The following is a 25207-nucleotide window of genomic DNA, read 5'->3' as shown; positions in this document are numbered from 1 at the left end:
CTATGAGTTTGCAAGCTCTGACCAGTTCTTAGTGTGGAATGAAAAAATGGTAGTTTTCACTAAATTACTTTGTTTTGTTGTTGTTTTGAACTCCCCCATCACACACACACACACTCATTGATTAAATTAGATTATTAAAAATATTTATTGTTTGAACTTAGTTTCTGCTGTATTTCTTTCTCGGGAAGGCATTAGATTATTTGTATGTAACTGCTATGACTAGTTATTTTTGTTATGCATTAGCAAAATTACCAGAGTATATTTGCATGAAACAGCTACATGGGTTAATTTGACCTGCTTCTGGTCAAGTTTATTTTTGCTAAATACTCTTTTCTAAAACTACATGTCAAGGAAAATTTCCTTCTGCCGTTGTAGCTACTGTATGTTTTGTCCCATGCACATAATGGAAAAGTTACTGCAATATCAGAAGAAAAAAGTAGAATAGGTCTTCATTAGTCAGCTTTTATATCTAAAACACTTTATTACACTCTTGGTATGTATAGTACTGCTTTCTTTTTCCCACTGATATTTTTGGTGGAATGGTGTGCTGCTTAGCTTGAATATAAAAGCAAGAGATGGAGGGAAGTCATCTATAAAAGGAATAGGAAGTACAGGAAAGATGTTCTTTTTCTGATTAGCGTACTTTTATCTGGTCTAAGAATAAGACTCATATTCAGAGAACTGACCGAGAGTACCAGTGAAACACCTAAGCCATTTTGTCATGTTTAGGACTTTGCTATTTCTCTATTCAATGATGCAGTTGATTCAGGGAAAATACTTTCAAAAAATTGTATGCTCAGAGTAAGCCACACATGGGAAGTTCTCATCATCGAGGCTGAAAGCAAAACAGAATGATGGAGGTGATCCTTAACTGTCAGCGGCTGAATAGTCTGAGGAACAGAAACTATAATCCAGTTCTTTCCCCTGCCAAGTTGGTGACTAACCACATCCTTTTTCTGGTGCCTTGTCAAATAGGGAGGGAAAATCATCTTTTTGTTTCATGGATGCTGTCTTGAACGCAAGGAGTATAGGCTCCTAAGGATGTTGAGTGGAGGAAGTCCAACCTTACAAATGAGTGAGAGTTTAGACCAATTGTTTTATGAGGGTTTAGTTATATTGCTTTTAGATAACCTAAAGAGAGGTAGTAACTGGTGATGCTGATGATGATCTTATCAGACTCAAATTTTGATCAGAATAGCCAATCTGTTCCATCTAAGTTCTGCTGTAAATTGCTAAATCTGTTGTTGATCTAGCTCTAACTTTTACTGTGAATGTGCTCTTTCAGATGTAGGTAAGTTCTTCCTTCTCATCCACTGGTAATGTTTCTTCCTTTTGCCCTACTTATATTTCATAGCAGTTTCTGAGATTTTTTTGTCAGATACAAAGTACAAATTGCTGGATAACCAGTCAGGTAGGAAGAGGACAGAAGAATGGATCGGGATTGCAGTAAGGCAGAGGTCAGGTGTGGAATGGACAAATTTATAAGTTGTGGTGTTTGATAAACACTTCTGTAAATGTTAGAATTCATCAGTTTGTGTTTGTTTGGTAATTTTTTATTTGACCATCATACCTGGTAGTTGATGTTCTAACTTGCATAAAAGTAATTTCTGCAGAGAATTTTGAGTTTTCAGGGTATCTTTACAATTATTTCCATTATTACTATTCCTTTCTTTCTTCTTCAAAAAAACCACGTTCCTCCAAAAGTCATAGAGGTAAGTAAACTAACAAGCATCATGAATTCCAACAAAGTGGAATTCATTTAGATGAATTTTGAAATAATTTTTGGCAATACTTCTCTACCCATGATTCTGGTTTATTACTTGTGAAGTAAATATGAACTGTATGAAAAATTCTGTGATTAGATGGAGACAAATCTATGTCTACTATGGAGAATAACTGGAGTAAGTTCTGTTCTTTGCCTGTTCTCTATGTTACTACTTTATTGTAATCTTATATGGTTTTTGCAGTTAAATAATCATAATAGCAATACTATAATACTTAAAATATGACCTCTGCGCTAGCAAAATTTATATCTTTGGCTTAAAATAATTAGATTTTTTGTTTTGAAATCTAATATTCAGTTCTTCAACAGCTCATATGATTTACTGTTAAAATAAGTGACAGAATTATACTCTCAATTTAGTTATTATCCTGTAAGTAACATAAGCAACTCAAAGAACTTGAGCTAAAAAGTGAAATAAATTATATTATCAAGGTCCATTTTGCAGTGCAAAGTTTTGCATGAAATCTAAGCATCAGTAGATAACACTAACTAGTAGTAACACCTGAGTAAATGTTTAAGTTAGCAAATCAAAATCTTTCTAAATTATAATGCGGTTATTTTTTCTTATAAGCACGTGAACTGTTAAATAATGTATATTTATATAAAGCTTCAGACTATACATTTTTATCAACTTATGCTGGTAGGGGCAACTACAGCTAGGAGTGTCTAGAATCATGGGAATTACTGAAAGTGCAAAAAAGCTATAAATGTTGTTTTCAGTTTTCCAAAGGCTGTACATTTATTTTAAAGCTGTTTTAAATTTAACATTGCACAGGTAATTTAATTTGTTTTGTTGTTATGCCACGTAACGCTCTTCTTTATAGCATCTAAACACCTCAGTACCTAAGATTATTTGCTTTGGTACTGCATAAGTCCCAATCATGGAGGGAAGTGTTAGGAGCTTTATTCAAAATAGAGTAGAACATACGATAAAATCCTAGTAAGACATGTGAAGAGAAGGAAAATACAGCTAAGACTGCCACTTGTTGGCAAGCACTGCAACATGGTATAAAGCCTGGTTCTCTGAGTGAGTGTTTTTCTTTCCCTCTGAACTTTGTGGTTGAGGAACTAGTCAGCAGCACTGTATAAAAGCAGCAAGAAATTCTGGAATTTACGCATGAGGGTATAGTCTTTGCAAACCCAGTGGCAAGAATTTGGTGAATCTAGTCTGCTCCACGTCACATTGTGGTTGTCCTGCGTAGCTGGGATTTAACTGCTCACTATCCACTTGAATCTAGACATGAAAATACTGCTTTTTTCCTTTCAGATTTTAAGACGACTAAAACAATTTCAGCATGAATTGGAAATCTTTCTCCAGTCCAGATCAGTAAATAAAAGGGCGAGGATTGCTAGGTAACATTGTGGTGAACAGACTTTAAACACTAAATACCTGGATACTGTAGTGGCAGACATCCACAAGACAACTTTGATGAGCTGTTCAGCAAGCACAAACAAAAAATTTAGCAACTGGTGGAGGAAGAGAGAAAAAATACTTCTGTTTTTTTCCAGAAAGCACACACATCTGCATGTTCTCCTATAGGTATTGATTGTGTTAGAAAAGACTACTTAGAGGACTTCTGCAATAAGAAGGGGGGCAGGAAAGCATCCTGCGGACTGAGGATTTTATAAAACTCAGAATAAAATACCGGCTATTATAAAACCAGCAAAAACTGTGAGTTAGGCATCGGAAACAGATACGTGTGTTTATGTGGAGTCATTGCTCCACAGTATGACATATCACTTGTTAAATGATAAGTGGTTCGGAGAACTGATGAAAGGACTCAAGCTTCTTCTGCATTGTGGGATTTCAGGCTGACCCTGTTGAGAGTTATTGATCAAGGACTGTTAAAACCATAAAAATGCTTTCTCTCGTGCTATCAAAATAAGAATAATTTAGGTTTATTCATTACACAAGTAGTAATTGTAGTGCTGATTAGTGTGGATAAGTTAAAATATTTTCATGGGTTTAGATCATGCAGAGTTTTCAACGAAGATACTGCCTTTTGAATAGACCCCAAAACCTCAAATGGTTTTACATTTTTTCCACTTTTTGAGATGCCAACGATGCGTCTTCTGGGGTGAACAGGGAAGGACACTGATGTTGTCTTCTTAAACAATATCAGGACATTTTTGTATCAAACAAACCAACTGCAAAGTTAGTGTTCAGTCAAAGGGGGCATAAAAGACAAGCCCTGTGGGCTGCTACTACGAGCCAGAACGGGAGATTGCGAGGTCCCCCATGGCATGGGAGCTGGAGGTGGGAGCTGCGAGGAGGAGCCGAGACAGCAGGCAGTAGGTGCCAGGGGCACACGGGAGATCCCAGGTAGGAAGAGGTAACCTGGGGGCCAAAATGCCTCCCACAGCTCTGTGAGCAGTGCCAGGGTGGGAGTGCTCGGTACCGCAGCATTTTGGCCAGAAAGCCAAGAAGCAGGAAAATGAGAGGGGAGGCAAGTTAGCCTGATGATCATTTGTAGAGTGATAAAGCTCTCAGTAAACGCATTCCATGTCAGAGTGTCCAGTGACTTCTGACGCTTGTTGTATGCTAGTAGTGAGTAGCAGGTCGTTCATCCCAGTCCTGGAAAAGCCTCTCTACCTACATGTCCGTTCGGCACGTCTGTGAATGCTGCCTGCACATTCTTCTTTTCAGACTTCAGAATAATAAATTAGATGAGAAGTTAATGCTCCGATTATATTTATAGAAGAATTTATCTTTTTTGTTCTAGCAAAGCTAATAACATGCAAGGCAGGCATCCAGCTTTCAAAAATGCATGAAATTCAGTGGTTTTATAATGCTTTTAGAAAGGAATGGATTCGAAGCAGAGAAAGCCATTATGTATCCCCCAGTTGTGTTCATTCCTCTAAACAATCATTAAAAACAGGCCAGGTTGTTTTTTGAAGTGAATGCTTTCACTCTTCTGTATTATTAAGATTATTAATACAGGCTGCCGCTGCCTCCAGAAAAACAAACATTTTTTCAGCTCTTCCCTGAGCTTCTTATAACAAGTGCTGGTGATCAATTAGCTAGTTCATTAAAAAGTTACACATTATTTTATTGAGGCAAGCAATTCTGAATCAAAGAACCCAATTCGCAGATCTAGGTTGAAGCACATAATTGGCATGTATTTTAGGATCGCTGTTAAAGCTATAAAAAAGATTTACTAGGGAAGGAATGGATCCAAAAACCCTAAAGGAAGGAATATGTTATTTGTGTGACTCAGTGTTACAAACGGACTCATTTAATGCTAAGGTCTTATCTACGTTAAAACAAAAAACTGAAATAAAGCTAAACCTCCTTTGATTTAACTTCTTTAGCAAGAAGTTATCCTTCATCTGATCCATGTAAATTACATATGGTATTATTGCTTTTCTTCTGCTATGATTTTCATTATTGCTATCAAAGATGTATTTTTATTAAATCATTTAAATTTTGTTGAGAAGTCGACACCGTGTAACTGTAAACCAAAATTATATAAAGTATGTTCGCCATGTTGAGAACCACAGTGAGTCTGGGATTAAAGCCCCACTTCTACAAACAGTTGTGCATGTGCGACTTAGTGGGGAACCTCGCACACGTGCTGGTAGGACGCGCTTGAGCATTTGCAGGGTGAAAGAGAGGGAAGGCTCATTGTTCAGAGGATGTTTTAGAAACAGTGATGCTTTGTTCTGAGTTTACAAGCGGGCCAAATCTTGAAACTTGAGGAAGAGTTTGCGTTAAGAAAGCTTTATTTTTTAAATACTTGGGAAAAGTTATTTACTGATGAGTTTTTGCATGATTTCTTTAAACAAGAACTGAGAGGTAGAAATAGTCAAGTCAAATATATGAAAATGTGCATAGAATCTACTTTCTGTTATGTTTTTGATTGCTTGATTGCCACAATGTAAAAGCTTCTGTAGCTGATAATACTGTTGGACTTTGTGTGATGGCATTGAGGCATTTTCAACTTTTAGCCTTTCCAAGGGTTCTTTTCAGACAAAATGTTATGCATCAGCTCTTATTTGAGTGTAAGCCTATTGAATAGCATTCTCCTCTCTGCCAACTTGGCAGCAAGTTCTCATGCTAATAAAAGAGGTTACCCCAGATAGAGATCCCAGATGTGCCTGAACTACTTTTATTAGGACTATGGAGGGGCACAGTGTTTCCTTCTAACTGTTTTCAAAAAAGGTGTGGGCTTGCCTTCATAATTGCCCAAAGAATTGTATTACATCACTAGAAATTTTTTCCTCAAAGTGAATAAAATGTTAGATGTGTTAGCACAGAACACAGCTTAGGAAACACTGATGTTCAAAACAATGAACACCTTTTGCCACAATACAAACCTCGATTTAACCCTACTGAATTCTGTTGAGAACACTGCTGTTTAACATTGAATTAAAAATATCTTCATTTGTTACATATTAATGAGATTCAGTATAATAATTAGAATAAGTTACAGTAGGTGTTTCTCAGAATAGCAACATACCTGTGGCATATGACATATTGACTATAATGTCAGTTATTCCTTGAAACTGTTGAACACTGTTGTGTAGAATTATTATTGTACTTAGTGATAACGCCAACTTAGTGATTGCCTGATACAGGGCTATCGTAGGCTGGAAGAGCTAACATCAATACTTTATTTTTTTGAGTGCTATATAGTAAGTAGCACTTTAAAAAGAAATTTTATTGCTAAAAATGTATTCAAAATTTCTCCATAGTTGAATGTGTTGGCTGCAGTTTTAAAACCGCAAGAAATAAGGTAATCTAACTGAGATACTTAGTAAAAGAATATAGTTTGTTAAACTTACTGTTGCTATTGATAAATCATAAATAATAAGATGTTTACAATCTCAATCTGGGGTTAAACCATGACATTATGAAAAATGAATGGTGCTCTAATTTCTGGTCATGTCTCTGGTTGATTTTTATTGTAATTGCATCAGATATAAAAAGAAAGAAGCTGCACAGTGGATTCATTTCATAGTGAAACACATGATAGTATTCCATTTCAGATTTTCAAAAACAGGGTTTGACTCAAAGACTCCCATTAGTTTCAATGGGCTTTGGATCAGGCACAGGGTTAACAGCTTATTTTTCAAACAACTAGAAAGAGGTGTAAATGTCAAAGGTGATAGCTATACTGTGAGTTCCATAAACTACAAAAACAGTTACTACTAAAGCTCTATTCTTCCTATGTTTAACAGCTTCTATGAAAACAGTGTTAATAAGTATATCAGGAACAGTATATAATAACGAATCAGATACGTAAAAAAACCTTTTAAACTCCTTTTATATAATAATTGGAAAGTTAAAAGCGACTTAAAATCCCTAACTTCTCATGCTGTGATGTAAATTGTATTTTTTTTTAGGTTCCAAATTCAAAGAGGGAAAACTGATCCGACTGGTTACAAGAGCCTGGGGGACTGTTTTAGGACTATTTTCCAGCGCGAAGGGTAAGAGTATATGTTTTTAAAATTGTCAATTTTATGTGACCTTTTTTAATCACCCATTTTCCAGACATTAGATCCTCTTTATATTCCACCCTTTTTTGCAATTGCCAGGATTTGGCAAACTTTAGTCTTACATAACGAGCACAATTTGAAAAGTCTTAGGATTACTTACACTCACAATACCAAATTTTGCTATTAGGATATGTTTAAAGACCAGAATGCACAGCCGTGTAGAGACACTGGGGCAAACTCTGCCTCAGTACTGGGAGCAGGATGGCCACATCAGTGTAGTGCAGTATCTAGGCACTTGTATTTTCTTGTCCTGGTTTTCTGAACTAGCTCAGCCTGAGCCATTACCAATTCAGTGAAGTACTTGTTTCCAAGCTCTGATGAACTGGCATTCCCAGTTAGCTCTGGTAGACAATGTTTCCAGGACCTGTGTGAGTAAAATTCCACAGCTTTTCAGTCTGACAGAATATGGAAAAGGATTTATGGTCATTGGTCACCTGAATCATACTGGCTTCGAAGGTACCACTGAGCTCCGAGCCTGAGCTCCTCTGAGGGACCTGGGCTCTGATCCAGAAAGGCATTTAAATACATGCTTATTTTTATGAGCAGTCCAGTTAAAGCCAGTGAATGTAATGGGACTGATCAGATGCTTAAAGTTAGGTCTGCTATCCACAGGAGCTCTTCGGGAGCTAGCCTTTAATCAAGGTAACTCTAATTAGTAAATCCCACTTTTGAGTAGCTGGCAGGCTTTCCTTAAGAACTTTGTAAATACAATAGCAACCCATTTTTTATCCATATATTCATCAAAATGGAACTGTTCTTATATATAGTGGCATAGATACCACGTATGGAGGCAGCCTAGGTGCAGTGGGGCACAGACTTCTTGTTGTCCACAAGATGTACTGGAAAAACAGAGGCAAGGCAAGCAGTGAAAATGAAGAACTAGACCAGTTTTGTTTCTTGCAGTGACGTTTAGCTAAGCTATGCTATGTAAGTACACAGATATAGAACTAGATGGTTTGAATTGCTAAAGTAGGGAGACGTAGAGATGTTTCGTTAAGGTGGTGAGAGAGGAAGTTGTCCCATTTGCCCTTATCAGTAGTAAATTCATTTTTGATGAAAGACTAATGCTGTGCATTATCACTACAAGGTATTAAAAAGCTTAAAAGCTAAAAAGATTTCACAAAAATGATAATTTGTGGCTTCTGGGGTTTTCTAAGCTGAGGATATGTTAATTTTTATTGCTTCTCAAAAGAAAACTGTTTTCTCAATAGGAAAGTATTAATATTTACAATCACGTCAATCTTTTTTTAAATACAGAACTAGCTTCAATATTTAAGTCAGTGACCATGAAAACTCTATTTATCTCATCCAAACTCACTGGTATTTTTATTTTGTTGAACTAGTCACAAAATGTAAAATTAAGAATGGGTAGACATATCTGGAGAACAAGTCTAAATCAAGAGACAGCTTCCAAGTTAATTGATTTTGGGGTCTTATTTTATTACCTATATGATTATATTGTGTAACTGGATGTTTGTACAACCCACATGTATAAAATAGTAGCAGGACACTGCAAACTTCAGTGTACCATACAAAATACAGTTCCCTTACTACTTGGGGGAGGAGGGAGAAGGAAACAAGTACTCTGTGTTTCAATTGTTTTACATGTTGTGCTTTTCAAGTGCTTCTCAGAGACATAGCTATCACTTATTCTATGGATTTGATTCCACTGTTATTTTCCCAGTGTTCAGACAGTGTGCTGCCTAACAAGCATAAACTGTGGAGAAACAATGAAGGGTCTCAGCACAGTCATCATCTGTGAATGAACTTCAGAAAGGAGGATGAAGATTTTCCAAGTTAATTGATTTTGGGGTCTTATTTTATTACCTATATGATTATATTGTGTAACTGGATGTTTGTACAACCCACATGTATAAAATAGTAGCAGGACACTGCAAACTTCAGTGTACCATACAAAATACAGTTCCCTTACTACTTGGGGGAGGAGGGAGAAGGAAACAAGTACTCTGTGTTTCAATTGTTTTACATGTTGTGCTTTTCAAGTGCTTCTCAGAGACATAGCTATCACTTATTCTATGGATTTGATTCCACTGTTATTTTCCCAGTGTTCAGACAGTGTGCTGCCTAACAAGCATAAACTGTGGAGAAACAATGAAGGGTCTCAGCACAGTCATCATCTGTGAATGAACTTCAGAAAGGAGAGATGAAGATTGTTGTGTTGTTTTTTTTTTTTCTGTAGAATGCTTGTGCCTCAATACTGGAACCAAACCAGAATATGTTTTTATATTTATGTCAAGGCATGACTCTGTAAGCAGGAAAAGAAGATGATTACATGAAATTATTATAGATCTAAATCACAATTTAGCAGTGGATTGCACTAAATTTCTGCCAGGCTAGAGCTAATACAGAGTTTTACTTGCCTGTTGCAAAAGCAGTCAATACTGATCTAAACAAAAAGCAAATTCTATGAATACCTATTTTTCTCCAGGAAGTTAGAGGCAGAAGGTCACATTTAAACAGTCATCGGTAGTAAGCACTAGGAAAAAAGGAGACGAAGAATCTCAGATACAATATAAGCTTAAATTTTGGCTAAAAATAAAAAAAAAGTAATCAACTAATCCTGAAAAACCTGTTTGACTCCATGAGCCTTGCATTCCCATCTGCACAAGTTGTCCAGTTTCTGGAGCCTGGTGATTATGACACTTGTGAGGGAAGTGAGAGAGGTGAAGTATTTTAGTTAGTGAAAACCTTGAATCCTGATAACCCCCTCCTTGGCTGAGCACAAAAATATGCGGAAGAGAGCACCAAGAAAGAGCTTCACATTTAGATACCAAGCAAACAAAAACAATTTATGAGGTGTTCAGATTCAGGTGTGTAAATCTGGAAGAAGGGTATAAGAAATTCATTCATGCCCCATGTTTATTTCATATTGGCAATATGAAATACCCCTGTCAGTGTGTGGCATTTTTAGACTGATTTTCTGAAATGTCTAATTCAGTGTACATTGACTATAAAGAGTCTAGGCATCTCTCTCCAGCACTCAGAATTCCCTACTGGCATATGTGATTTTATGTTAGGTTGACTACAAAACAAACTAATTAAATAAAGGAACATAGTGGGAAAAGAAATGTCACTAATGGCCTGCTCCTGAAAATGTTTACATTTGGGAATAGTGCTTATGCTCATTTGTACTTATATTTTCAATAGTAGCAACTACGGTGAGCTAGAATGTCAGAGCCTAGTTCAGACAAGACACTTCCTAATGCCTTAATTTTTTGACCTTGTTATGTTGAGGTTAAGTATGCAGAATCAGCCGAGGAAGAACTTATTTTTATGAATACATATGCAAATGTTGCATTTGCTGCAATGCCTCTTACTGAAAATTAACCAGTATTACGTTACTACAGCATCACAGTAGCAATCTGATGATTTCATGGAAAGCTGCTTCATCACAAACAATGGCCAGGATTTCTTTAACCATCCCTCTGATTTTCTCCTCATTATAATGAAAAGGACAGAGGAAATAATTCCAGTCTAACCACGAATAGAACACTGTCCTTTTCAAAGAATCTGAAGACTCCTTTATCTTCACAAAATACTAGAAATTTCTTAACCAAAAAAACCACAGAAAAAAAAGCGCTACAAAAGCTCCCTTCCCCCCACCTTTGAGCGGCTCTTTAGATGGAAATAAATTTTCTCCACGGGGAATTAAATTCTTCAAAGAAGGATCCATCCCTTGAACTCTTTTCGTGTCTTACAAGAAAATGGGAGCCACAAAACATAAAATTTAATTGAGACTCACTAAAGGAAGGCTCAGTCGAGCAGAGCATTAAAGGTCACATAGCTTTCTATTAAAGGGAGGCAGGAGTATTAACTTCGGGGCTTTTGCGAACTTGTGTTGGGAGCGTCCAGTCACTGCCAATTGCACGGGGGCTGCAGCGGCACGAATCCTCTCAGGTGGTGAGCAGCCTCTGCTCAGCTGGATTCACTAGGAGCCGTGCATCCGAGCTTCTCTGGTTTCGCTTATGAGATGATACATGAATTGACAGATCTTTGACAGCAGAGGTAAACCCACCAGGAGCATATCTGTTTATTGAGGAGTGACAGCTTTATAGCCAACATAAAAATAATCTGATGTTTATTGGGGAAAATGTTTGGATACAGGATTAACTGAAACCATTAATAGAGAAAACTTTTTATTCTTTTTAGATCCTACAAATAAGAGGTTAGATTATGTTAAATGACCAATTTTTGTATCATCGTTATCTTTACTGCATTTGTATTCACTCACTTTTTCTTTGATAATGACTTAGGTTTGAATATGAAATGTAAGAATAAACCAACGGTCTAGCTGAGTGTATGTATATGTTGCATTTATATTAAAGACACATGGTGTTGTGTCTCATATTAAGAATGGAAAATTATGCCCATCTGCACTGTCTTAATTTGGAGTTACAGCATTAAAATGATGGATGCTGTTATTTCAAGTCTGTAAACAACTTTGTTCTTATAAACTTGGATTTTCATGGGCTCATAATTTTAACAGTACATGTTCTGGGTTACAGTTGGCTTTTTTGGTAGGCACTCAGTCAAGAAACCTGTTACTTTCTCATTCGTTGGTTAACTTGTCTGAAATAGAAAAGGGTAGTAGTGTCCTGGTTTCCAGTTTTATAGCACTTGAATAAGTTACAGTTTAAAGTGCTGTTAGCCTTTCTTAGAACTAAATGGTCCTGGGAAAGTGCAAAACACAATTGTCATTGATCATTTGAGACTTCATTACTTCTGCTGAGTTGTTTGATTATTTATGTTGAATTTGGTTTGGGAAGGAGCAATTACCTCCATATTTACACAGCCCAATAGCTTTACAACTATTCCTGTCTTGTTCTCAGCACCACCTTACCACTCTCTCTTGTACCTATAATCGTCTGTATGACCACACACCTTTTTTTTAATAAGCGACACCCTGACTCATACATTAGTGGGATTAGGTTATAAAGCTGCACAAAACTTGTCAGCTATGGGTGGAGTGGGTGGGAGAACAGCCAAGACTAAGTAGGAGCTGGATGAGTGTGGAGTTGTCAGCAAACATGCAGAAGCTGGAGGGTTCCTGGTTGACGTGATATCAGCGATCGTTCATCAATTAAAGAATTTGCTAGCACTCTCCTTTGTCCTGCCTCTATCCATCGGCTGTCTGTCGTGCTAACAAGTGCTTGAGAGACTACAGCAGTGCTCTTGAGGCCTGGCTCTCCCAGCTGGCTGCAGATGTTACTCTGCTGCTTCTAATTGCCAACAGGTCAAGGAAGGAGACTTGCAGGATTGCCAGCCCTGCAGGCAAGCACCGGCCTCTGGCACTCACCAGCAATCATCACTGCCCGTTCCTGGGGCCTGGCTGGATGTGCGCTCTTCCAGCTGGGCTGAGGAGACCTATCAAAAGTCTGCCAAATAAGTGTTATACAAGATACAAATACTTGGCTTCCCTGCGCATGAATCCTTTGATGAAATTGCCGTCCAGGGAAGTGTGACATGGTCGGTCATGCCAAAAATCCCTTTTCCTAGCGAGCAGTTATGAAGCGGAGATTCATTTCCACTTACTGGAGGCATAAACTCCTGTGGTATCAAAAGACCAGACTTTAGGCTCTGCTTTAAATGCTCTGAGGCAAGCAGAAGTGGTAGATTAAGATGTTATTTCCCCCCACAGCTATCTGCCCCACTCTTTGGTTTCTTGTTAGTACTTCATACCAGGAGGAGCAGAAGTGAACTTGGACCCATGCTTGCCTGCTACCTTCAAGGATCTTGTTTCTTAGTAGAGACTCACCTGCACTGCCAGTTTCAGAGACTGTGATCTTGCAAACAGAAGTACAGGCACCTTTTCTCTTCTGCACCCACTACAGGAACAGTAAATTCCACCTGAACACTGAGGAAGGTCTAGCACTTGTACTTCAGAAATACCTATACATGGATCCATCTCTTTTCTAGTCCTACCAGCCTGCCTCATATTTATGAACTCATAAGACTTGTACAAGCCTTGCTAAAATGAGACTGAAGATGCAAAAAAGGGCACTACGGTACCAAAATGTCTGTCTGTATCTATCCTGATGCATCCCCATAGTCCAGAGTATATTGCTCATTTTTCTTCTCTTTATCCCACACATTGTAGCATTATTCTGTGGGTCACATTATGCTACATTGGCATCTTCCTGCCATACTATTGTGTCTATTGCAGACTTCACTAAAAATCTGTGATTAGAGTATCAGAAATAATTATCACATTCCTGTGTGAAATAATATCTGAAATGTAAAGTGTCAATTAAGCTTTGTAACACCTCGCTGAATTGAGAACTGTAACTCAAATTGTGAAGGACAGTGTATTGGCTTAAACTGTGAACCCGTGTGAAATCCGTTGGCTTTTGTGGATAAAAATTAAAGTCTTAGAGCTGAATTTTTGAACCCTCATGCTTGCTTTGCTTATCTTTAAAGAAGAAATGCTCAGTGTTAGAAAAGCTAGTATTTGCATATTTTCGGGGAGCATGAGCTTGCAAAATTTAGGTAGGGATCTGGCAAGTTCTTCTAGTACGTAATTAAAATTGCCAACTGTTTAATCTGTCCATTTACTTTTGGAAGCGAGTGATTTCTTTTGTTTTGCCATTTTTTCTGTTGGCTGAGACTTGGCTCTTACAGTCCCTCTGCAGGCAAACCGCGACACTCCTCAGCAACCGCACTCACCCCTGCGCAGTTTGGAAGACAGGATTCACATGGCCCTGTGGGGAATGGGGCTCACTGATCTGCAGTGAAAGGAAAAAAGATGCCTTAGCATAGACTTTAACCTCTAGGTGCCCCACGATAAAAGAATTTCAGAATTTCTTCTGGGTAATTAGCAAGATTTCCTTCTTCATAATCCATGACATATATATGCAGAGTAATAGATCTGCTTTCCCTGTAACTGTTCTTGGTGCCACTTACTCTCACTTTACCCCATGTCTTACTCTACATAGACCTACGTGCAGTAATATCTGGTCTTTCTGTTTTCAGTTTCATTTGGTTGTCTATAGTTTGTTTGAACTTGTGTCTTAAAACCATCATTTGTGCTCTTACTTTGAATGGGTGCTGAGCCATAAAATTTAAATGACGGTAGAGCCTTGTGTAAAATCATCATTAGGACTGCTTTCAAGATTAGAGAAGAGGAAGGCAGAATATTTGACTGACAGAATTTTCCTGTTAATTTACTTTAAGATTGTGATTTATATTATGCTCACAAGGTTTTAGATCAAATACGGCCACAAAGGAGACATCTTTTGTGTATCTATACAAAGGTGATGTGCATTCTGCTTTCTTTTGTAAATTAACATTCACATTTGATAATTCAATTTTGTCTCATTTCCCAATAAAGACAGCAAAAATCTCAGGAAATTCTGATGCCTCCTTATGTTTTGAAATCTGTGTACATAGGTGTATGCATGCCTATTTATAAAATATTCATGCATTTTCAGTCTCTAAGTAGATAAAAATTAGCCAGTTCATAATCAAGTGGAGTTTGGCCAACAATACCAAGTGACTGGATGCTTTTGCAACATTAGTCAGTCATGAAACAAAGATGATACTTGTTCTTTTAACCTATAGGTTTCAAAACACTTCACAGAAGAAGGAAGTATCATTATCACAACTGTACAGATAGGGATACTGCGGTATAAAGTGCCAGGGAGTCAAGCGGATCTGGACTGGAGCATGTACAGAGGTGGTTCTCATGGAGCAGCCTGATACCATGTAGTTTGTTTGCCTGTGGTAGTATGTTAATACCAGAGCTCTGAGAAACATGTGTGTTGGACATAAAATTGCATTCTTTGATACGGGCTCCTAATTCAGAAGGGGTCTGAAGATTTATTTGGCAATCCATTTTATGAAGTAGTTTGTCCAAGGGCATACATGGAGCTAGTGGCAGTTTTAAGCCTGAAGCTGGATATCCTGACTGCAAGGCTAGCGCCCTGTTCGGTGGACTGCGCTGTCTCCAGATAGATAGTCAGCAGTATTTACAGTGATGTTACTGTCATGAGGTTTTCATCATCCCCTTCAAGCAGGAATTCTCTGTTCCTGACTGGAGGTTCCCTACCCCCATCTTCATATGTTAACACTTGAAAACATAAGAAATGGCTCTGGAATGTGAAAAACGTCTATTCCCAGTTTTATGCGTGTAGCTCTGTGAAATACAATGAGGTTGCACCGGTGTAACTAAGGGCAGCATTTGGCTAACAACATTTTTATTACTGATGGACAGGCATTTTACTTGCAAAACTTCATCTGGTATATGTGGCAACACAGTAAACAAGCAGACTCTTTTAGAGAATCACTTCTGAGAATCATATGCTTTAAAGATGAAACACATGCTTATTTATTTCTCATAGGAACAGAACACAATAAAATCATGTAAATTGTATAAGCACCTTAGAAGTAAACAGGCCAGACCTTAACTGGCATTAGTCATTATCAATTGCTAAGGCCACTGGAGGTACACCCGTTTACATTGGGTAAGTGTGTGTCTGTTCTGTATTTTTTTAAAGGTCCAAGTTGTATTTTTTTTAAGTTTCAAATATTTTAAAAATCAGATTGTTTTAATCTTAAAGTTATGATTTCTTGAGTGTCTCTATTTTCTACTAATATAACGTAAGTAGAACTCATTATAGTATTAGTATTTATAGCAATAGCTCCTACAGGTCTCAGTTTGGAATCAGATGACTGCATTATAAGATGCTTTTACTTACAGCAGTAAGAAGATACCTGCAAGAATTGTTTACGATCCATTTTTATCTATCTACTCTAGTTAGCAGAACTTAAATTTTTAGTCCTTATGATTTTAACATTCAAGAATATTTATCATTTTACCACGTTAGGTACCTGTTGGTTTCAAACATCTTGTTTAAATAAATCAATGTAATAATTATACTTCTAAAAAACCTCCTTTTAGTCTAGAGTATGGAAAATATCATACTATGCTGTATCATTGGATTCTCTGAATGTGTTTATGTTCTCTGAATGTGAAGAACATATCTGCCAAATTTGGTAGCCCAGGATAATGGCCACGAATTTCTCCCGCTTCAGTAACTGGTTCAGCGTGAGGGGCTGCAGTATTTCACAGCGGTGACAGCGACATTCCCCAGCGCTTCAAACAAGTTTGCACCTGGGGCCCTGATGGGAACGTTTCTGCCCGGCACCATTCGCCCCGCTTCGGGCAGCGACGCGGTGCCACAGCTGGGCCCCGAAACCTCCCATGCCTTCAGGTGCAGTCCCCGCGGTGTGGAGCGGAGGGGTGCTCCGCCGGCAGCCGAGCTGCTGAGCCGAGAGCCATCTAGAGTTAGAAAGCTGTGAAGAGCTCGCACACGGTGTGCGGTATGTGTTGCCCTTCTCCAGGGCTTCCTTGGTTCACCCAGGGTTTTCAGCTAGAGAGAAGCTTTCGGGTCAGGAACCAAGACACCTCCGAGATTAGTCACAGCCAGGGCTGCATATCCTCTGAGCAAGGATTTCATGAATTACTGTTAAGGCTAAGTGGCTAAATTAAGCTTAAGTCATACTTTGGGGGATCTGTCCCTACACAACTTGCTTGTTCTAAAACGGTACATGTATAGTGCCATCAGAGTCTCCGGAATTGAAACCCATATTTAAAAGGTGAGAAACTGATTCTAGCCCTGATGGAGGGGCGGGGGATCTCTCAAATCTGAGCCGGTGCAAGGCTGTCATGCCCAGCTGCAGGCAGATAAAAGGATCTGAAATCTCTCTGAAACCTCTTTCTTACCAAAGGTAATAGCTCTGAAATCTGATGATGACATTGTCAATAGTCAGCTGTCAGAATTAACTATTTATTTGTTAAGTAAATCTAGCCGTTAACATTTAACATTTCATAAACACAACAGTGGATGCATCATGAGATGCAAAATTAATTGCAATTATGTAGTGTTTCTTTAAAAGGCAAATTGTTATTTACTTCTCTGTAATTTGGACTTCTAGTAGCCATTAATTGTTAACCTAGTCTTTAAAAGAAAAATTCCACTGTATCAAGGGAAAAAACAGTGACTAGAGAACAGATAAATCACTTTTATGTCCTTAGAACAGCTGACTTTTTACACTTTTATTACATTGTTTGAAAAAGCATCTTTTCATCTGGAAGGAATCAGTTTAAAATGTGATTGTCAACACAACGAAACCAGCTTTCTGTTTAAAATGGCTGCTCGTGAAGCTTAGAACTACAGTTGTGCCAGGATTTTCTTTACAGACATTAGTTACTAGAACCAAGAGATTTTTAGATGGGATGTTCACAGGAAATACCTGGCAGACAGCGTAAAATGCAAAGTAAAGCATTTTTATTTAAGTTGTAGGAGGCATGCATGTGAAAATGAGCAACAGTGTTTTAGGTCAAAAGCTTTCTTTTTAAAATAGAAGTTTATAAGTTGTAGTTTGAAATGGGCAAGAGAAAAAAATCCTCATTAATTTTTTCATGTCTTGACCTAAGTAATCAGACAACATACATTTAGCGTATTTCTTTGACTATATCTCGTAGTTATTTATAATGACACTACTATACCTCTCTCTAATCTGCATGTATTTACATCATGTAATTTCATTTTCTCCACTGGTTACATCTGAAAACACAGCTTTGTCTCTTTTATGCCAATCCTTTTAATTACGACAGTCCTCAGTTGTTTATTTATATATAATTCTGCTCAATTTGAACCCCTAAAATTTTTAAATCTCTAAAAAATCAGATCCTATGCAAAATAAAGTATTGCATTCAGTGATAAAACATTTTCACTCCAGAAATAATCGAGCTTTACATTATATACATTTGCTCATTATTTTAACTGTAAATTATGAAGATGTAGTAAGACTACGTCTACCTATTAGAATAGGTAGAATTTTTTTTCAATAGTCATCATTTTCTTGTTTTCAGGGTGGGTTAATTATATGCTACTTATAATATTTTTACTACCAACTTTGTATTATGCCATACTCTGAAAATATAGGTATCCTCAATTTTTTTCCTCATAAATTACTTTGGTTTCTTTTTTAAAGTTGGAAGATGAATAGCATTATATGAGAAACTTCTAAAATACATCTTTGTTAGAAAGACAATCTTTCCCTGACAGGCTTCTTTTTGTTGAGTCGTAAAGCTGCCACTGCAGCAGTAACTGCTAGGTATGCTGATCATTCATCTCTAACACCATTACCAACTCCTCTTCTCTTTGCAATATTCTTTACCCAAGTTGAAGTCTTCCTGTATATCATGCTTCACATTCTGAAAGAAATTTAGTAAGCTAGATGTTGAGAACATCTACGCTTGACCAAGGAGGAGAAACTATTCATATAAAGAAATGCACCAACTTGAAATAAAAAGGCAATGTAAATATCTATGAATATTTGACAGTTATGTAGATTTTCCATGGAATGCATCTTAAATAAACAAGGTAAAATGAGGAATTAGCATCGAGTATGGAAATATTTTAGAAGAGAGTATTTCTGTATAATGCTAACTCATATTTCAGGGCACATTGCATTCCACATGACTCTGAGAATCAAACTGTGAAAAATAAATAGTTTATTTTGCCTGTTATGCTATTTGCATCTTCAAAGCAAATAAAATTCTAAATACATATGAGGTTGGGTTTTTAGTTTTAACGTTCTTTGCTTATGCAACTTTGCTTACAACCTGCTGTGGTTCTTTACCCTATAAATAACAATACTAACTTTAATGCAATAAAAATCATTTTATTCAATTATAAAATGTCTTCCTCAAGTGTAGTGCGCGTATAACACGCTGCATCTCCTTACAGGAATGCATGCATATAAGCACAGATAAACTGTACCGTTGCATTCTGTCTATCCAGCGTAGAAAGCTTCTTTCGCAGTAAGCCAGCAGGCACTTCACAGTAAATTTCTGAAGCTTTCGTGTAGCATACAGGGCAGTAACTCTAACTGAAGCATTGGCTCCAGTTATGAATACGAGATCAATTCCCATGCTTTTTTTTTTTACAGCTTGCCTTCAGTGTTTGTGTATTTTTGCGTATTTTGGCTTTGCCTGGACTTGCATGTATGCTGTTTTGTAGCTGACTGTTATGCACTGGGTGTCTCAAGTACAGAATGATTTTTTAGGGTTTATTTTAATCTGATAAATGGAATTTTCCATAATAAGTAAACACCTCTGCATCATAGGAATTTGGTAGCCAAACCCAACACATGTATTCATTGTTCTTCATAGCAGTTGAACTCTATGCCAGGGACAAATTCCTGATGCCTCCTAGTCTAGGTAGGGGCTCAGATTACTTACTCTTAAAACATTTCTTAATAAAACTCATTTTTTCATTATTTGAATCCCACATAAAATAATTTTATATCCTGCCTTAACAAAAATCAAGTTTTGATCAATGTACCTTCTTTTATTTGCGAAACCCCATTTTATAACAAATTAAATATTCCACTTATGTCTTAAATTAAAAATATAAATTCAAATAGTTTTCTGTATAAAATACTTTATAATATCAAAAAATGTCTTAGATATTTTAAGAGCTCATTTTTTACACCACTTTTATTCGGAAATATAGTCTATCTCCGGTATGAATTGCCGTTTAGTATGTAGGTAATATTTATTCTTTTGATTGCCACTGTGATTTAGAAGAATCCATTTTGTGGATAAAAGTAAAGTACTAACTAATTAGCATTTGAGTCTTTGTTTTAATATATTCTCACATAATATGCCTCTATCTTTGAAAACACAAAATAGTATACTTGCATCATATTCAGATTCTCCTATGTTTATTGGGTCACAACATATTAAAGTATTTAAACTCAATTTTTTCATCTTTTCTTAATAAATGGGTAATTTAATTAAAATATTGAAACTAATTTAGGTTTTCTTTAGGAAGTATGTAAAAGGCAAACCAAAACTTTCAGTTACATTTTAAAAAATCCTATGCAAATGAAATATATTGTCTCATATTCAGATTCTCCTATGTTTATTGGGTCACAACATATTAAAGTATTTAAACTCAATTTTTTCATCTTTTCTTAATAAATGGGTAATTTAATTAAAATATTGAAACTAATTTAGGTTTTCTTTAGGAAGTATGTAAAAGGCAAACCAAAACTTTCAGTTACATTTTAAAAAATCCTATGCAAATGAAATATATTGTCACAGTTTTGAGAAAAATAAAATGTCTCTATCAGTATTTCAACAGCTCATGTTAATAATTGCAAATAATTAATAATTTTTCAAAGCTGTACTTTACAAGAAAAATAACAGGGTTTTTTTTACAAATAGCAATTTTCATAGGCTTTCTGCAAAGTTTTATAATAGGTATTTTATCTAGCATTGCATAAAGAAAAAGGGGAAAAGGCAATTTAATGTATTCCTGAGAACAGTTATAGTGGTGTAAAAGGTGAAAATTGACTAGTGAGCAGTTTAATATAGGGAGAGTTAGCTGTCATTGCAAAATGCTAGGAATCAGTGGCAAGAAAGTTTTCCTCAGCATCCTGTTTGGGAAAATGCAGTTTTAGAAGTAGGTCTTTCTAAGTTACCGTGAGGGAATGCTTGGAATTTTGTCTTTCTACCAAAAAGGATTGGTTTTCCCGTGATTGTCATCAGTTTGCTAGGTTGTCCTGCTATTTAAGCTATTAAAGACTGGTGTGCTGCTTGGTCTCAGGTGATCCATAAAAAGGAATGAAGCCTTGGGAAGGTAAACCATCACCAGACTGGCTCGGTGTATCAGCCTTCCATGACGGAAGCTCTTTGTTGAGAATTGTTGGCAATTGCAGCAGTTTCCAACCGAAGATAAGGGCCAGCGTTCTCGGATAATGCCCTCGATCGCACACCTGATGACAGACTCCTGCATGCAAGTTTTTTCAGGTGCTATGTTTGCTCAGTAATCCTTCAGTGCCAATCTTTTCTAAATGGTGAGCAGGTCCCGTCAGTAATGGACATCAGCCATTAAGCTTGTAATATTTGTCATATATCAGGTTACGGCTTTGTTACTGCAGTGTGATGAATGGATGCTGTTGTGCTTAGAGAAAATAAAGAAGTGCTATAAATTTAACAGTCAGTACTAAATGAGTTGCTACTTTAAGGGCCTGATTCACATCCTTCTGAAGTCAATGGAAAGTATTCTGTTGGCTAAAGCCTTTATATCAGGCCTTTAATTTTCTTTCTCTTTTAAGGAACAGAACCCAGGGCTGTCATTAAAATACAGTTCCCTGTTTCTCACTAGATGCAAGTTTACACCTAAACAGTAATTTTAATATAACTCTTACTCTATGTCTTAACGTTTATGTTCTGCGCAAGTGTTTTGATTAGACGTGGAGGCATACAGAGAGTTGATCGCAGAACCTGACAGGTCACTCATGAAATACTCAGAAATGGGGTTGGGGTGTTCAAAAATTCATATAGTATTTCTTATAGCTGTTTTTTTTCATGATCCCAGTAATTCCTATACCAGGTTTTGAAGTCTGTGCTCTGATTTTATGCTTTATTTACTTGTTGGCATTATTCTGGAGGTTACTCCGAACGAAGATGGAGTTAAAAAATTATTGAGGACATTAGAATCTGTCCATGGCCAAAGCCTGAATTGTGTTTCATGCTGTTTGCAAATTTTGGGGGAAGTTCAGATAGTGCCCAAAGAATTTATTATTCATTAAAATCCTTTCTGGTGACATAAAGAAAATGAATTTCCTTTTTATATTCTAGGATATAAGTAAACCTAGTACATATGAAAAATAAGGCACTGTTTCAAGGTATAAGCCATGCAAGTGTTAGCCTTTGTTTGTTACTAACCTTGTATGCGCAACAGTTTAAGCCGACTAGAGGCTACTAAAATGTTAATTCTAGCCACATCCATAAAAATTCTGTATAACTGTTTACTTACTAGCTAGTATGTTTGCTATAGCAACTCCAATTTCAAATGACATAATAGATACCCCGCTTCTGGGAGATAGACTATCATCTTACCATAATATAGATGGTAATATGAGCTGCTTAAATGTATATGCTTATTTTTAAATGATAATCAATCCCCTCAAGTTCAACCTGTAATTGCTATACAACCCCCATTTTCATACTCAAGCTAGTGGTAGTATTATATAAAGATTTACTCCTTCCCATTGTTTTTTTAAATGTTAGTGCTCTCCTTTGTGCTACCAGTGAGATGACCTAAATCAGATATAAATAGGAAAATGAGTATACATGTTGCAAAAAAATAAGAAGAGAAGCGTCAGTCAGGAGAAATACACTGAAACTTGTATAGTTTGGCGTGATAATGCTGACAGACCTCCTATATGAAATGCATTCTTAGCAGATATTTGACATCATTAGGAAGGGTCTAAGGAACTGTGGTAGTTAGAGAAGCAAAAAGAGAAGGGAAGAGTTCCATACCAGAAGATGACAGAAAGACAGGAGGGGAAGAATAAAAAGATTTCCAAAAGTAGGTGTGAAAGGGTACAACATACAGCAGTCTAAAAACTGGAATGTATTCTTTTTGGTTTATGTAAGCAATAGTATTAGGTTTTCATTAGAGGAAAAGAGCAAATTTGAATGCAAACTAATCAAAGTGTGCAGATCCTGGTTCTTATTGCTTAGATTATCCAAATGCTTTAAAACTCTGTTTTCCCAAGAAAGAAATCCAGGATCGTTGACTAGTATAAGCTGCTGCTGCTTATCTACTCCTTAGGACCTTCCTTGATTCCTTCTGTGCCAGGTAAGTCATTTCACTCAAAATGAAGCTCGTATTGCCTTCCAGAGCATAGCATGTAAATTTGCTTCTGTCCTGCTGTGTGATCATTATAGCCTACAGTGCCGTAGGCTCTATGTAAACAGTACACTCTTTCCACATTCATTAGTGACCTGCAAAATTACAGATTATTTACCAAGTTCTTCTGTGCTACCTTTCTAAGTCTTTTCTGGCATATTACCTAAACCTGTGTTTAAGACAACATATTAAATTACACACTTCTTAATTTTACAATTGCCCTAGGTTTTAAGATATCCAGCATGGAAAGCAGAATTTAGACACCTATAATTCTGTCGTGTAAGTAATATGCATGTATTGTGCCAACAGGCGTCTAACAGGCATTTCTACAAGTCTACATGGGGATTGAATAAAATTTGAATTCAGATAAAATTGTGTAGACAGTACCTGAAATATAGGGGCTAGTCATCATCTATTATGCTATTTTTCGTAATAATTGTCTTGTTCTTAATCTTAGAGTTTTCATTGTCATAGAAAATGCTGCAGATAGCAATGGTGAAATGTGGGGATGCCTGACAGCATTCCAGCTAGCCTTGGATGTCTACATTTCCTACCTTAACTGATGCATGACCAAAGCTTCTGCTTCTGTGATTCATCTGAGACCACTTTATAAACACCTGTGAATAGAAATTCTCTCACAGGAAGAAGTTAATTATAAAGCATTTATATAAGTATATGTGTAACTATAACAGAAATATCTAAATGACACTGCTTGCCCATCACTGAAAAACAGCTGAACTAAGAATTCTGACTGAATGCTACTGACTTCATATGTGTGCCTGACAGTCATTTCTTCAGAAAAGAAACTAAATTAAGCACCTATTTGTGTTTAGCAGAACTTTGAAATAATCCTTAAACGTGTGGGACAAAATCTGCTTTGTCCTTAGAGCCAACTACAAAGCTTGCCTAGCAGCCTACCAAAGATCATCCAACACAGAGGACACTTAAACGATAAAGCTGGCCAAAACGGTGCAGGGAGAAAGATGTGGTCAGAGCACCACTATGCATGCCAACATATCTCTAGAAAGTCCTACCAGGATAGACCCTGGAACAAAGGGCAACGTGATGCAACCTAGAGTATGGAGAAGGCCCCAGGACTGGGAAACTGCAAGAAGAACAGCTACTGTAAAGCTACGGTATGAATTGCTTATGAATAAAGCTACTTATAAAACCAGTCCCGCACAGATACATTTTACTTAAACTGGAAAACCTGTACCAATAGTTACAGTGTCATGAAAACTGATGCATCATTCCATGAACAAACTATAAGGTACTATTTTTCCAAACTGTGATTATTATTCTTTTAATTTAGAAAATCAGCATTAACCCAAGTTAAACTACTCTTTCTGGACCATACCAGAAAGTTTGGATTTGATACTGATGAGACAAATAAAAAAAGCCATGTCCAGAAAAGATATTATCACCTAAGTTTAAAACTCTTATCGTAAGAAAGCTCACGCAGTTGCCAGGTGGAGACACCTGGTAGGCTCAATCCACTTCTAGGCATTTCCAGACCGTACCTAAAACACACTCATGATTGGGCCTCTCATAAAATACAGTTGTGTCTGCTACCTTGTTTCTGAGAAATAATAGCCTCTGAAAGGTATTTTCCATTATACAATGGCTTAAAGGGCTGGCCCAGGAACTGGAGATTCCTACTTCTTCTGTACCCTCAGGGGTCCAGACCCTTAGTTCCCACTTCCTGGAGTGTGGTCTAACCACCATTTTACAGCCTCTTTTGGTAGTCATAGAGGAGGGAGAGTAGAGATGGGAATACTCATTTTACGTTTCTGTTGCAACGGTGTACTTCAAAACATATCAGTCCAGAGAGCATGGCCTGTGACTCAGCGATAGTGCATCTGGATGGAGTCATGGCTTCTAATTCTTTTCCCTAAACTCTTTATGACAATGAGTTTATTAAAAAAATCCCTTGCAGATGTGGAAGAGGGCAATTGAACCTGACCTTCTGGTTAAGAGAGGTAACCAATTCTTCCTACCATTTCCCTGCAAAATAATAGGTGTTTATCCTCTTGACTGTCTGTTCTTGAGGGGTGACTGTGAACCGTGAATCATAAATGAAGGAAAATGCTCCCCACTAGGCCACTTACACAGCTATAAAAGGTGGGATATTAAAGCTTCTATAGTTGCAGTCAAGTGGCTGCTCTGCAGAGCAAATCTGAGTCTTGCAGTA

General features: G+C 37.1%; 1 protein-coding gene across 1 annotated transcript in view; it reads left to right on the top strand.

Annotated features, from left to right (window-relative positions):
- SLC25A21 (solute carrier family 25 member 21) overlaps positions 1–25207 on the top strand; it is a 114923-nt gene that overhangs the window by 37086 nt on the left and 52630 nt on the right. The window contains exon 2 of the mRNA XM_009280686.1: positions 7130–7213. Coding sequence (XP_009278961.1) covers positions 7130–7213 — 84 coding nt within the window. The remainder of the gene's footprint in view (positions 1–7129; positions 7214–25207) is intronic.

This window comes from Aptenodytes forsteri, unplaced genomic scaffold, assembly GCF_000699145.1.
Source record: "Aptenodytes forsteri isolate BGI_AS27 unplaced genomic scaffold, ASM69914v1 Scaffold193, whole genome shotgun sequence".
NCBI classification, from domain to species: Eukaryota; Metazoa; Chordata; class Aves; order Sphenisciformes; family Spheniscidae; genus Aptenodytes; species Aptenodytes forsteri.
The sequence above is the reverse complement of the archived record's forward strand: the minus strand, read 5'-3'. Positions and strand labels throughout refer to the sequence as shown.